Here is a 12,019-nt window from a genome sequence, read left to right on the forward strand (position 1 = left end):
GGGAGCTGCAGTCAGGGAGGCTTCCTGGAGGAGTGGGGGAGGGAGCTTGGGCCTTGAGAGATGAAAGGTTGCAGTGGGGGCACTCCTGGTCAAGGGCACAGCATGGGCACAGGCCTGAGGCGTGAAGGCATCTTTGGAGCAAGAATGCTGGGCACCTGGGGGAGAAGGTAGGCAGGCGGTGGTCCGCTGGCACCACGGGGTCCTGGGTGCCCTGCCTGTCCTGCTTTGGGCCTACTTGTTTTAACATCTGCACCTGGACTTTCTCTGGGGGACCACCCCTGGCTCTGGAGAGCTCCCTGTGCCAGCCAGCCCACCGTCAGGTTCTACCCTCAGCCAAGGTGACTGGTTCAGGGGGGCCCTGTGATCCAGCCCACTTCATGAGGGTCCATTCTGGGAATTTTCTGGACCTATTGGGAAAGAAGCACCTGGAGCTGCGAAGGCCACCGGGCACAGAGGCTGGGGGGGCCCTGCAGAGCCCACAGACGGGGAGGCAGCACCATGACCACGCTTCCCTGCTGCTCACCTGAGCGGCCCTGGGAGCTCGGGCCCAGGTGAGGCTTGTCTCCTGGACCACAGCACCCGCTGGGGAGGGCGGGGTGGGTGGGGATGCGCCTCCGGGCTGCGCCCCATCCTGCTCTAGGGGACCGCTCTGTGCACACCCCTCCATTGGCCTCACCGCGCCGCTGGCCCCCGACAGACCCCCACTCCCGTCTCCACCCAGCGGCCAGCGTGGACTTCCCAGAACGCGGCGGTGACTGCAGCCACCCCGTGTGCACAGCGGCTGCCTGGAGGCTGAGGCTGGCGGCACCCACCCCACGGGGTGGGAGAGGGTGGGCCACGGGGACCCAGGGTGCTGCACGCTCAGGGCCAGCCCCGTGTGTGCATTCGCACATGTGCACGTGCCCGTGCGTGCACACGCCACGGGTGCGGGGTGGCGGGCTCCGTGTGTGATGCAAGCCCCTGGAGGGTCTGCCCAGGGAGGGTCCCAGCCTGCGTCCTCCCTCCTCTCAGACCCTCCTGCAGCCGCATCCCTCTCCATCCGTCTGCGTGGAAAGCTGCATGGGGAGGGGCGGGTGGGAGCTGGCGCATCGGGGCAGGAGGTGACAGGTCGGGGTGAAGGCCAGGCAGGAGTCAGGGCCTCCCTGGCTTTGGGCCCGGTGGCCAGGAATCAGTGGCCACCCCCAAGGGGCTGAGGTGTCCGGCGCTCTCTGCTACCCCGAGCCTCTTCCTCCTGCCCCATCAGCGGTGGGGTTCTGCCTCGGGGAGGGGAGAGGCCCCCCAAGTCTACTTCTGCACAAAGCTCTGAGTCACAGAAACGCAGAAGCGGCCCTGGCATGGCTGCAGAGGCAGGAACACTGGAGGTTTGGAAAGGCCCTCCTCCCCAACGCCCCCGCACCCTCCCCCCCCATGATCTGTTTCTGGTTCTAGGAATTGTTTTCCCTGCCTCACCACACACTGCCTGCCCTCCTGAAGGGTGACAGAAGCGAAACCCACGCAGGAAACCCAAGGAGGAAGAGCCCAGCGCCTGCTGACTCATTTCCCTCCTTGTGAGGTGGGATGGGGGGGCGCCTGAGCTGTAGTCCCCACCCCCCATGAGCCCCCGCTGTGCTCCCCCCTCCATCTGCACCCGGCCGGCCTCCTCAGGGGCAGGGACACACTGTGCCAGGCTTTTAGGAGCAACAATTTGCCATCTTTGCTCCGACAAACTGCGTGCTGGGGATCTCAGCCCTGTGTCCCTGTTGGACTGTGGGCTTTCCTTGTCGATTCTTGGGAATTTCTCCTAAATCCTGGATACGCAGCTTTTGTCAAGTGTACGTGCGTTGCAGATGTGTTTTCCTAAGTCCTGGCTTATCTTGATATTTCCTTTCCTAACTTTTAATGAACAAAAATAACCAATATTAAGGTAGTCAAATTGACCCGTATTCTCCTTTATTTTTGATTTGGGGTTGAAGAACTCCTTCCCTGGCCCACGGTCATGAAGACAATCTGCTCTACTGTCTGGAGTGCCTTTACGGGGCCCACCTGGATTGACAGTCCTGCGTGGTGCTGAGCGTTACCTAATCAGGTCTCCTCTGGGGAGCGGACCACAAGGTGAGGGGCAGGAGCAGGGAGTGGAGGGAAGTGGAGTAATCTGCAGTGTTTTCAGAGAGACCCCACGGGGCTGGGGCTGGGGCTGGTGGGTTCGGGGGCCCAGCGGCGGCTCTGAGAACAGGTGGGACTGCTGTGCCGAACCAGCCACGCTGGGATCCGCGCACCTTCGGGGGACGCCGCAGAGCAGAGCGAACGGCCCGCCTGCCTGTCGGCCACTCGGCCGCGTCCCCGCGTCCCCACGTCCCCAGATGAGCACAGCGGGCGACGAGCGCGACGTCCCGACAAGCCAGCCACGCCGGACCCATTGGAAATGGAGAACGACCAGCTCAGAAACCGGGACGCGGCGGCGTGAGGCGGGGAGGGGCGGGGGCTCACCCGGGCCTGGGGTGGGGGGGGTCCCTCTCCTAAGGGGTGACCGCCCGGCTCGCGGCCCCCGCTGCGGCCCTCGCTGCGCCCCAGCTCGTCCTCCCGCACGGGCCCCCGGCCCTTTGGTTGTTTCTATGGCTCCGGCCGCCTCGCCTCCCCTCGGCCAGGTGCCCCTGCGGCCTCACCTTCGGGCGGCTCTGGAGCGCGCGGGCCGCTGCGGGAGCGCGGCCACGGGGACCGCGTCTGCCCAGCCGCCCGGCGAGTTCGGACCCGCGCCCCCCGGACCCACTCTCCGCCCCGCGTCCCACCGCCGCCCGGCCCCGCGCCCACCCCGCCGGCCTCGTCCCGGACCGCGCGCCCCACGCCCCGCCGCCCCCTGAGGACCCCGAGCCGTGACCGCCGTCCTCGGCCGCATCGGGACCAGGTTCCGTCAGCTCCTGGCGGCTGCGATGCCCTCTGAAGCAAGCGGTGGGCTAGGGCGGGCGGCGGGGATCGAGCGCCCCCTGGAGGCCTCCGAGAGCCCCGCCCCGCGCAGGCCCCGCCCCGGCGCAGGCTCCGCCCAGGCCCGGCCCGCCCGGGCGGCGCATGCGCGCGACGCTCCGCGGGCGGTGAGAGCGAGGCCGGTCCGCATCCGCGCGGCTGGCGCCCCATTCATGCTGGGCAGCGGCGGCGGCCACGCAGTGGATCCCGGGCGCGGCGGCCTCGGCCTGGGTGGCCTGCGAGGCTTCGGCGGCCCCGCGGCGGGGCGGGGCGGACGGTGGCGCGGGCGGCGGGCGGCGATGGCCGGCGGCGGGCGCGCCCCGGGGCAGCCCGTGAGTAGGGGTGCAACTTTCCCCGCGGCGGGGCGGGCGGGGGTCCAGCGGGGGTCCCGCGGTGGTCTGGGCGCGGGGCGGCCTCGGGCCGGGGTCCGGGCGCGGGGCGGCCTCCGCGGGGTTGCGGGCGGGCGGGGGTCGCGTGGGGGGCGGCGGCGCGCGTGTCCGCGCCCCCGCGTGTCCGCGCCCCGCTTGTCCCTGCGTCTCCGGCCCGGTTCACGCGTGTCCGGGCGCGGCCGCGGCGCCGAGCCTGCGCGTCCCCGCCCGGCCGGGATGGGACCCTGCCCGCCGCGCTCGCGGGGCCGCGCCGCCTCCTCCGGCCAGGGCGGGGAGAAAGTTCGCGGCGGCGCCGCCGGGAGGGCTCTGCGGCCGGGCCGGGCCGACGGAGTGCGCTGGATCTCCGGCGCCGGCAGGCCCGCGCGGCCGGAGTGGGCGCCGGTCCTCCCAGGCCCGCAGGCCCGCGCCGGCTGGGAGGGGCGGTGCGCCAGCCGGGCGCCCGGCCTCCTCGCCGCCCCGCGCGGGGCCTCTCCAGGGTCAGCCGCTTCCCGCGGCCACTCCGAGGGCTGCTGCGCGGCCCCGGGCCTGGTGGGCGGCGGGGCTGGCGGCGACGGGGCGCGATCGAGCGGCTTCGGGGAGGGGATTGCGGCTCCGGGGACCCCCGCCCGTTCCGAGACCCTAGGGGATCCCGGGAAGGGGGCGAGAGGGGCTCCGGTGGCCGCCTAGAGCCGGGAGCTGCCCCTGGCTCATCTGTGGGGTGCTGGTGCCACGCCCCTTGAAAGAAAGAGGGGTGTGTGTTGGGGGACGTGGACCGAGCCTCTGCCCGTGAGCCTGGGCTCCGGCAGCGCGGCCGTCCGCGCTGCTCCACCTTCTTCCGAGCTGAGGCCGGTTCTCTGGGTCTGCGCGGGGGTGGGCTCAGCCTTTGCTCCTCCGGCCCTCGGGAGCTCACCCCAGGCAGGTCCCCTGGCGCCCTGCTGGTTTGGGGTGTGCAGGAGAGACCAGGTGCTGCGCTAGGCAGCCCAGAGCCTGCCCGGTCCTGTGCCAGAGGCGGACTTGGAAGCCAGTGATTCCCTTCAGGGCCGGGCAGCAAGTGGGCCTGGGAGGGGGCCCTGGAGGCCCCAGAAGGGCATTTCAGGCAGGGGAGACAGCTCTGCCGAGGCCTGGCCCGCCCCGGCGTGGCTGAGGTGTGTGCTTGGGGGTGGGAGGGGATGAGGGCTCTGGACAAAGCAGACAGCCCTTTGCTGGCTCCTGGTCGTGGTTTGTGTGTTTTAAGCTCCCCCGCACCCCCGAAGGTCCCTGTGTCTGGAGTATGGGGTCAGGAGGAGAGGACCCTCAGGGAAGCCCGAGGGCAGGCACTTTTTCTGAGGAGCAGGACTCCAGTGGCCCTGGATCCTGGTCCCATAGGACAGGCCTGGAGCGGAGCAGACGGCTGGGGACCACCTCCCGGGGCCTCTGCTGGGGGAGGTGGGGTGACGGGGCAGCTCTTGGTCCCAGTTGCTGACAAGGTACCTTTGGGTAGGAGGGCCGTGTCTTCTCCGTCCCCCACACCTCAACCTGTCCGTGCCCCAGAAGAATCCAGATCCCGTGGCGGGGGTGGGGGTGGGCGCAAGATTGGGGCTGCCCCTCCGTGAAGAGGCCTCTGAGGGCCTTTGTTTCTCAGGGTGAGGAGTGGTGGTGGCCGCTGGGCCCGGGAGAGAGCAGGGCATGACGCTCGCTCCACACTCTGCTGGACAGCTGAGGCTGTCCGGTGCCGGAGTGGCGGCCACTGTGCCGGCCCATCTGGCCTCTCCCTGCCCCGCTCACCTCCAGTCGGCACACCCAGCACCAGGCCGCTTCTCCTGCCCGGTCTGGTTCTGATTGGCCAGGCCCAGCCCGCTTCCTGTGCCGGGCGCTGCGGTCACTCTCAGTACCCTCTGCGTGGTCCAGCGGGTTCCACCCCTGGCCTCTGCTCTGGCTTCTCTGTGCCCAGGATGCCCCTCCCCCCCAGCTCTGGGGCCTGGTCCTTCTAGAGCAGGTGGAAGGGCCTCCCCAGACCCCAGCGCTGGTGCTGCTCTACCCGCCCCCCCCCAGCCCGGAGCGTGCATCTGTTGGTGTTCCCCTCCCCCTGCCCAGCATGGAATGAATGCATTTTCTCCTGGGCAGACCAGAGGCCTGTGGGAGTCCAGGTCTCTGTAGGAGTGTTCAGAACTAGCTGGGTGACCTTGGGTGTATCCGAGCCGCGGGCCCCGTTCCTCTCGGGTAGGGGAAGTCACCCAGAGTCTTCGGTGGCCCCTGTGAGGTGGTGGTCACGAGGACTCAGCCCCAGGCCTGGGTCCCCCTTTCCTGGCTGCAGCCCCGTGCCCCTGGCTGGTCCTTTCGGGCAGCTCTGTTGGGGGAGGGGCAGCAGGCCCCCGGCCAGGCTGGAGTTTGGATGGTGCTGCTTCAGCTGGGTTCCTCCTGTTTAATATAAAAAGTAGGGTCCGTAATTGAGTTAAGACGTGTATAATTATCCCAAAGGAGGAGAGAGCCCAGCCCCTGGTAATTGCAGGCCTTCTTTGAACTGGTAAACGGTGAGTGATTCATGTTTTCTTTGGAGTTCCCAGGCTCTCAGCCCAGGCCCCGCCGCCACCCCGAGGAGCCCCTTCTCCGGCTCCAGGTCTGCCCTGGGCTCCTGAGCTGGGGGCAGGGGCTGCCTGCCAGGTCCCTGGCGGCCATAGTTCCTGGGGTGTCTGGGCGGAGATCTGCAGGAAGGCAGCTGACAGCCTGCTGGGGGGGCCTGCAGGCAGCACAGCCCTGTCCCCTTACTGCGGGATCCTGGCCGGAGGCCCTCATTTCCTAAGCCTCAGCATTCCCCCTCCCTACCACCTGAGCAGAGGTGTGGGTTTTCAGTGGCAGAGGGTGAGTGGGGAGTGAGGACACAGGGAGGGAGCAGGTCCTACTCTGCAGGACCCAGTCGTTCACTCTTTCATTCACAAGTGCTGGGTCCTGGGCCGGCCTCTGGGGTTCAGTGGGAAACCACAGAGCCAGGCCCTGCTCTCGCAGAACCGCCACTCTGGTGGGGAGAGCATCTGGGAACAATACGTAACAAAACCGTTAGCAAGCGCCATGCCACAAATTAAACGGGGTGACTGAGAGGGAGCGGCTGCTGCCTTCGGCCAGCAGGTCGGGGGCTGTGGGCAGGGAGGGAAGAGCACCCCGGGAGAGGGGCAGGAGGCCAGAGGAGCCCTGTGCTGCAGGGGCAGACGTGGGGGCCCAGAGACCCACAGGCCCTGGGGCCAGTTTCCAGCCTGGACTTGGCAGAAGGCACCTATCCTTTGGGCCTCGGCTTCCCCACCTGTAAAACGAGAGGCGTTGTCTGGGGGCAAAGAGTGTGTGCAGCATGCCTCAGTGCCTGCCTGCAGTGGGGACCCGGCGTTACTGTGGTCAGTTTCCATCCAGGAGTGGGGTGAGGCCCCAGCAAGCACGTCTGGGGGCGTCACCAGCAGAGCCAGGGCGGGACCCCTGCTGGCCCTGAGAGGGCGCGCCGCCTCATGCAGGAGACGAGCTGTTGTCATGACCATTGCACGGATGGGGAGACCGAGGCTGGCAAAGAGGAGTGACCCCACCGGGGCCACGTGGCTGCAAAGCAACAGGGTCTAGGTTTAACCTGGTGCCCGACTGCCAACTTCCGGGCTGCGGGGAGCTGAGACTTTCCGAGAGGAAGTGGGGCCAGGGCAGGATTCGGGGACCTCACGCACGGGGCGGGGGCACCGGTGGGCTGGGGGTGGGGATGATGGGTGGGAGGTGCAGGGCTGGGGGCTGGGCCAGGGTCAGCAGGGAGCAGCCCTGGGGTCAGTGTGACTGGCCCGCCTTCTGCCGGCCCCGCCCGAACTTCCTTGTCTCCCTGAGAGTAGGACTGCCCAGGGCCTCGGGCAGAGAGGTGGTCACCTGCCTTGGGAGCTTGGGGCTGGGGGTCTTGCTCCCTAGGGCGTGGGGAGGCTTGAGTCAGAGGGTGGTGGCCTCCAGGTTTGGGTGTCGGTGGGGCTCCCGATCTAGACCCTGAACCCTTGTCACCCGCTTTCTTGTTCTGGGTTCATTTTTCTCCTCCACCCGGCCACGGTGGCCCAGGCAGCGATGGAGCGTGTGTGGCCCGTGCTGCCCGCAGGTCCTAGGCTTGGTTTAGCTGCTTGCAGGGTTCCAGGTGGGGAGGTGCGCTTCCTGCACCTCGGGCTTTTCCTGGAGAGTTAGGTCACGCCCCAGAAGTGGGACGTCCCAGAAGAGGACAGGCGCGTGGAGCTCGGTGACGGCACGTGTGCTTGTGGGCACGTGAGGGCTGCTGGCGCTCACACACTTTGTCCCCCGTTCTCCCCGCAGGGCTGAGGCTCCCGGCCCCGTGAAGCGCATCCCTGCAGGACCTGAGCGCCGCAGCCCGAGGCCGCAGCCCGTCATGCTGCTGCCGCGTCTGAGCCCACGGGCGCTGCTGCCGCCACTGCTTTTGCTGCTGCTGCTGCTGGGGGCCGCGCCGCGGGCGGGTGGGGGTCCACAGCCCCCTTTCCGCACCTTCACAGCCAGTGACTGGGCCCTTACCCACCTGGTGGTCCATGAGCAGACGGGCGAGGTGTACGTGGGCGCCGTGAACCGCATCTACAAGCTGTCGGGGAACCTGACGCTGCTGCGGGCGCACGTGACGGGCCCCGTGGAGGACAATGAGAAGTGCTACCCACCGCCCAGCGTGCAGTCCTGCCCGCACGGCTTGGGCAGCACCGACAACGTCAATAAGCTGCTGCTGCTGGACCAGGCCGCCAACCGCCTGCTGGCCTGTGGCAGCGCCTCGCAGGGCATCTGCCAGTTCCTGCGGCTGGACGACCTCTTCAAGCTGGGCGAGCCCCACCACCGCAAGGAGCACTACCTGTCGGGCGTGCGCGAGGCGGGCAGCATGGCGGGCGTGCTGATAGCCGGGCCTCCCGGCCAGGCGCAGGCCAAGCTCTTCGTGGGCACGCCCATCGACGGCAAGTCCGAGTACTTCCCCACACTGTCCAGCCGCCGGCTCATGGCCAACGAGGAGGATGCCGAGATGTTCGGTTTCGTGTACCAGGACGAGTTCGTGTCCTCGCAGCTGAAGATCCCCTCGGACACGCTGTCCAAGTTCCCGGCCTTCGACATCTACTACGTGTACAGCTTCCGCAGCGAGCACTTCGTCTACTACCTCACCCTGCAGCTAGACACGCAGCTGACCTCGCCCGACGCCGCCGGCGAGCACTTCTTCACGTCCAAGATCGTGCGGCTGTGCGTGGACGACCCCAAGTTCTACTCCTACGTCGAGTTCCCCATCGGCTGCGAGCAGGCGGGCGTGGAGTACCGCCTGGTGCAGGACGCCTACCTGAGTCGGCCTGGCCGCGCCCTGGCCCGCCAGCTGGGCCTGGCCGAGGACGAGGAGGTGCTGTTCACCGTGTTTGCCCAGGGCCAGAAGAACCGCGTGAAGCCGCCCCGGGAGTCGGTGCTGTGCCTCTTCACCCTCAGGGCCATCAAGGAGAAGATCAAGGAGCGCATCCAGTCGTGCTACCGCGGCGAGGGCAAGCTCTCGCTGCCCTGGCTGCTGAACAAGGAGCTGGGGTGCATCAACTCGGTGAGCTTCCCGCCGCCCCGCAGCGAGGCGCCCACCGCTCATCACGTGGCGCCCACCCTGCGCTGGGGGCCGCTGCCGGCCCGTCTCCCAGGCTCAGGGCTGCACCTGGGCTGCGGCTGTCCTGCCCATTAGAAGACGGGGTGACGTGACCGTGTCCACGAGTCCACGAGCCCCCGCAGCCATTGGGCGGAGCCCCTCTGACCACGTGCCTGGCGCTGTTCTGGGTGCTTGCGGGCCCCGTCTTGTCTCCATTTCAGAGACAAGGTTGTCCAGGGGTGGGGTGACTTGCCCAGGGTACACGGCCAGTAAGGGGCGAGCTGGGGCCAGACCAGGGTCAGGTGGACGGCAGACACCGTCTTCCTTCTCTCTGTGTCCTGTTGATAGGCTCTTCTGATTCTTGCCCTGGGCGCCTGGCCATGCACTTGACCTGGGAGCGGCCTGAATGCCCGGGAGCTGGGTGCTCAGTAGCCGGCAGTCCCATCTCTAGGCCCTGACGGGGTCCTCTAGGGACCAGCTGCTTTTTGGGGAGTGTCTCTTGCACACCGCCAGGCAGTAGGACCCATTGTTTCTCTGAGTAAGACCCCAGGCTCAGAGAGGGTAAGGGACTTGTTTAGGGCCACTGGGTGGAGGACCTCCAGTGCCAGGCCTTAGCCCCTCTGATGCTGCCGCCGGGACTTGCTTGTGGCCTAGGGAAAGCCCGGCCTCTCTCTGGCCTCAGTTTTCCCATTTCCGTCCTGGTTTGTCTTCAGAGCAGGGTGGGGTGGCCCTTCTTTCTCACATCTGTTGCTGTGTGTGGCGGGGCCCCATCGTGGCAGGGCTGCCCCCCAGACCTCGGCCTCAGGTGCACAAGGCTGATACATCGCCCATCCTCCCCTCGGCCCCTCGAGGAAGGCGTTTGGTCTCCATTGTACAGGTGGAGAGACCGAGGCTCGGAGGGCCAGCGCTTGCCGAGATCGCTGTGTGCTCTGCACGCCCTGTGCCACGGCTGGTCCCCCCAGCCTGGGCATGGTCCCCACTGCCCCCGGCATCTCCACTGGCCCCTCTTCCCCTGGCCCAGCCCTGACCCCGCCTCCCGTGCTCCTTCTGCATCGGTGATCTCGCGCGCTGCAAACCTCAGAGCCCCAGCCTGCTACAGGGGAGACGCCCAGACCCCCTCCCCCCGCCCCCCGGCGTCTGCCTTGCCCTCCCAGGCCCTTCTCCGGAACCTCACCCTATCGATTGTTTCCTCTCTGACCATAGTCGTCTCCTCTCAGCCGGTCCCTCCCTTTGCCTTTTAGGTGTAACGCTGTGTTCTGTCTTGAATAAGCCGTCCTAGTGCCCCACCGGTCCCTGGCCACCGCCTGTGCGGCCTCACTGTGCAGCAGGCCTGGCCCCTCCCTGCCCACACCCAAGGCTGCCTCTTGCCTGCTCCCCCCTCAGCGGTGGATGCAGGGCCTGTGCCTGGTGGGTGTGAGAGGTGCCCACCCCCGGTGCCTGCTCCTGGGCCTCGAGTGGCTTCCAGGGCCTCAGTTTCCCCATCTGTCAAGTGGGTCCAGGAATTCCTGACCCCCCCCCCCGCCAAGGTCTGTACAGGCTGCCCCCAGGCCGCTGCCCCACGTGTGGCCTGTGCAGGCCTTGGAGAGCGGCCCCCGAGACCCCGCCCCAGCCTGGTGAGGGGAGCCGGCCGGTGCTGGCCGCGCCGCCCCCCAGGGCCCAAGGCGCCTGGCCTCACCCCCGACCCTCCCCCGCTCCCGCAGCCTCTCCAGATCGACGACGACTTCTGTGGGCAGGACTTCAACCAGCCGCTGGGCGGCACGGTCACCATCGAGGGGACGCCCCTGTTCGTGGACAAGGACGACGGCCTGACCGCTGTGGCCGCCTATGACTACCGGGGCCGCACCGTGGTGTTCGTGGGCACACGCAGCGGCCGCGTCCGCAAGGTCAGCCTGAGCCGGCAGAGCGCGAGCTGCCTCGCTCTGTGTGCCGGTGGACGGGGCAGGGGCTCCCCCTTGCCAGGCCCGGTGACCTCCAGGGGCTCAGGGGCCGGGCCTGAGCGCCTGCCTCCGTCCCCTCGCGCTCCCTGTGGGCTGCTTCCGCGTCCGGCCCGAGGCCCTGGCTGGGCGTCGGGGCCTGGTGACGCCGGAGCTGCTGGCCCTGCTCCCCACGGGTGTGGGCGGCGGGGGCGGGGCAGGCCTGTGGGGCCCCCTCCCCTCCCGGGATCCGGTGTCTGCTGAGGCAGCACTCTGCCCTGGAGGGAGGCCCCATCCTGCAGGGAGACGGCAAGGCCGAGGGCAGGGCAAGGGGGGCGCCCTGCCCCCGCTGGAGCGCCACTGTTGGGGTGCTCTGGAGTGGAGGTCAGCTCCTGGGCCCCTCCGTGGGCCCCTGGGGCGGGGCCGGTCCCGTGCTTCCAGGTCTCCGTCCCCGCCGGCAGGTGCTGGGCTGAGCGGAGCCGGTGCTGAGCTGGGCAGGGGCGGGCTTCCTGGGGCAGCAGCCCCCCGAGGCTCAGCCGCGACCTGGTGGGTGGGTAGGGACCAGGCCAGGGGAGGGCCGGCCTGCTGTGGAGGAAGTTCCTGGGGCACAGCGGGGTGGGGGTGCCTGGGAGCCCCGAGGATCAGCGCAGGGGCGGGGCCCGGTGCATGAAATAACAGCCGTGCCGAGGCCACTGCTGACACAGCTCCCCAGCCGGCGTGCGCCCCGGGGGTGGGGCCTGGGCCCGGGGCCAGCGAGAGCCTTGCCTGCTCCCAGAGCTTGCGGGGCGGGGTGTCTGCTGTCCCTGCCATGCTGGGTGCCCTGGGAATCACGTCCCACCGCCGGCTGGCTCTGTGGCCTCTGGGAAGGGCCCTGACCCCGGCCTCAGCTTTCCCACCTGTGAAATAAGCCTGAAGCAAGGGCTTTGGGCAGTGGGGGCCGTGCTGGCCGAGGGCCCCCTGGGCCGGGTGCCGCGGAGTTCTGCTCACAGCGCTTGGGGGCCTCTGGGGTGGTGGCAGCCCAGCTCGGGCCCCTGCCACCCTCCGGGCCAGCCCCTGTGCCCCCCGTCCTGGCCCTGGTGTCGGATCCTGCCTGCGCCCTGGGTGAAGGGCACTCTCCCTTGCTAGGGGTGGGGCCTCACCCAGCTCACAGCTCGCTGCTGCTGCCCCAGGGCTGGGGGAGCAGAGGAGAGGGGCCGTGGACCCCCGTGGGTGTGCGCTGG

General features: G+C 68.8%; 1 protein-coding gene across 1 annotated transcript in view; it reads left to right on the plus strand.

Annotated features, from left to right (window-relative positions):
- Positions 1–3,222: 3,222 nt before the first annotated feature.
- PLXNA1 (plexin A1) overlaps positions 3,223–12,019 on the plus strand; it is a 46,281-nt gene continuing 37,484 nt past the window's right edge. The window contains exons 1-3 of the mRNA XM_068556889.1: positions 3,223–3,269; positions 7,599–8,850; positions 10,587–10,769. Of these exons, the coding sequence (XP_068412990.1) occupies positions 7,672–8,850; positions 10,587–10,769 (1,362 nt within the window). The 5' untranslated portion in view covers positions 3,223–3,269; positions 7,599–7,671. The remainder of the gene's footprint in view (positions 3,270–7,598; positions 8,851–10,586; positions 10,770–12,019) is intronic.

Source organism: Eschrichtius robustus, chromosome 12, assembly GCF_028021215.1.
Source record: "Eschrichtius robustus isolate mEscRob2 chromosome 12, mEscRob2.pri, whole genome shotgun sequence".
Lineage (NCBI taxonomy): Eukaryota > Metazoa > Chordata > Mammalia > Artiodactyla > Eschrichtiidae > Eschrichtius > Eschrichtius robustus.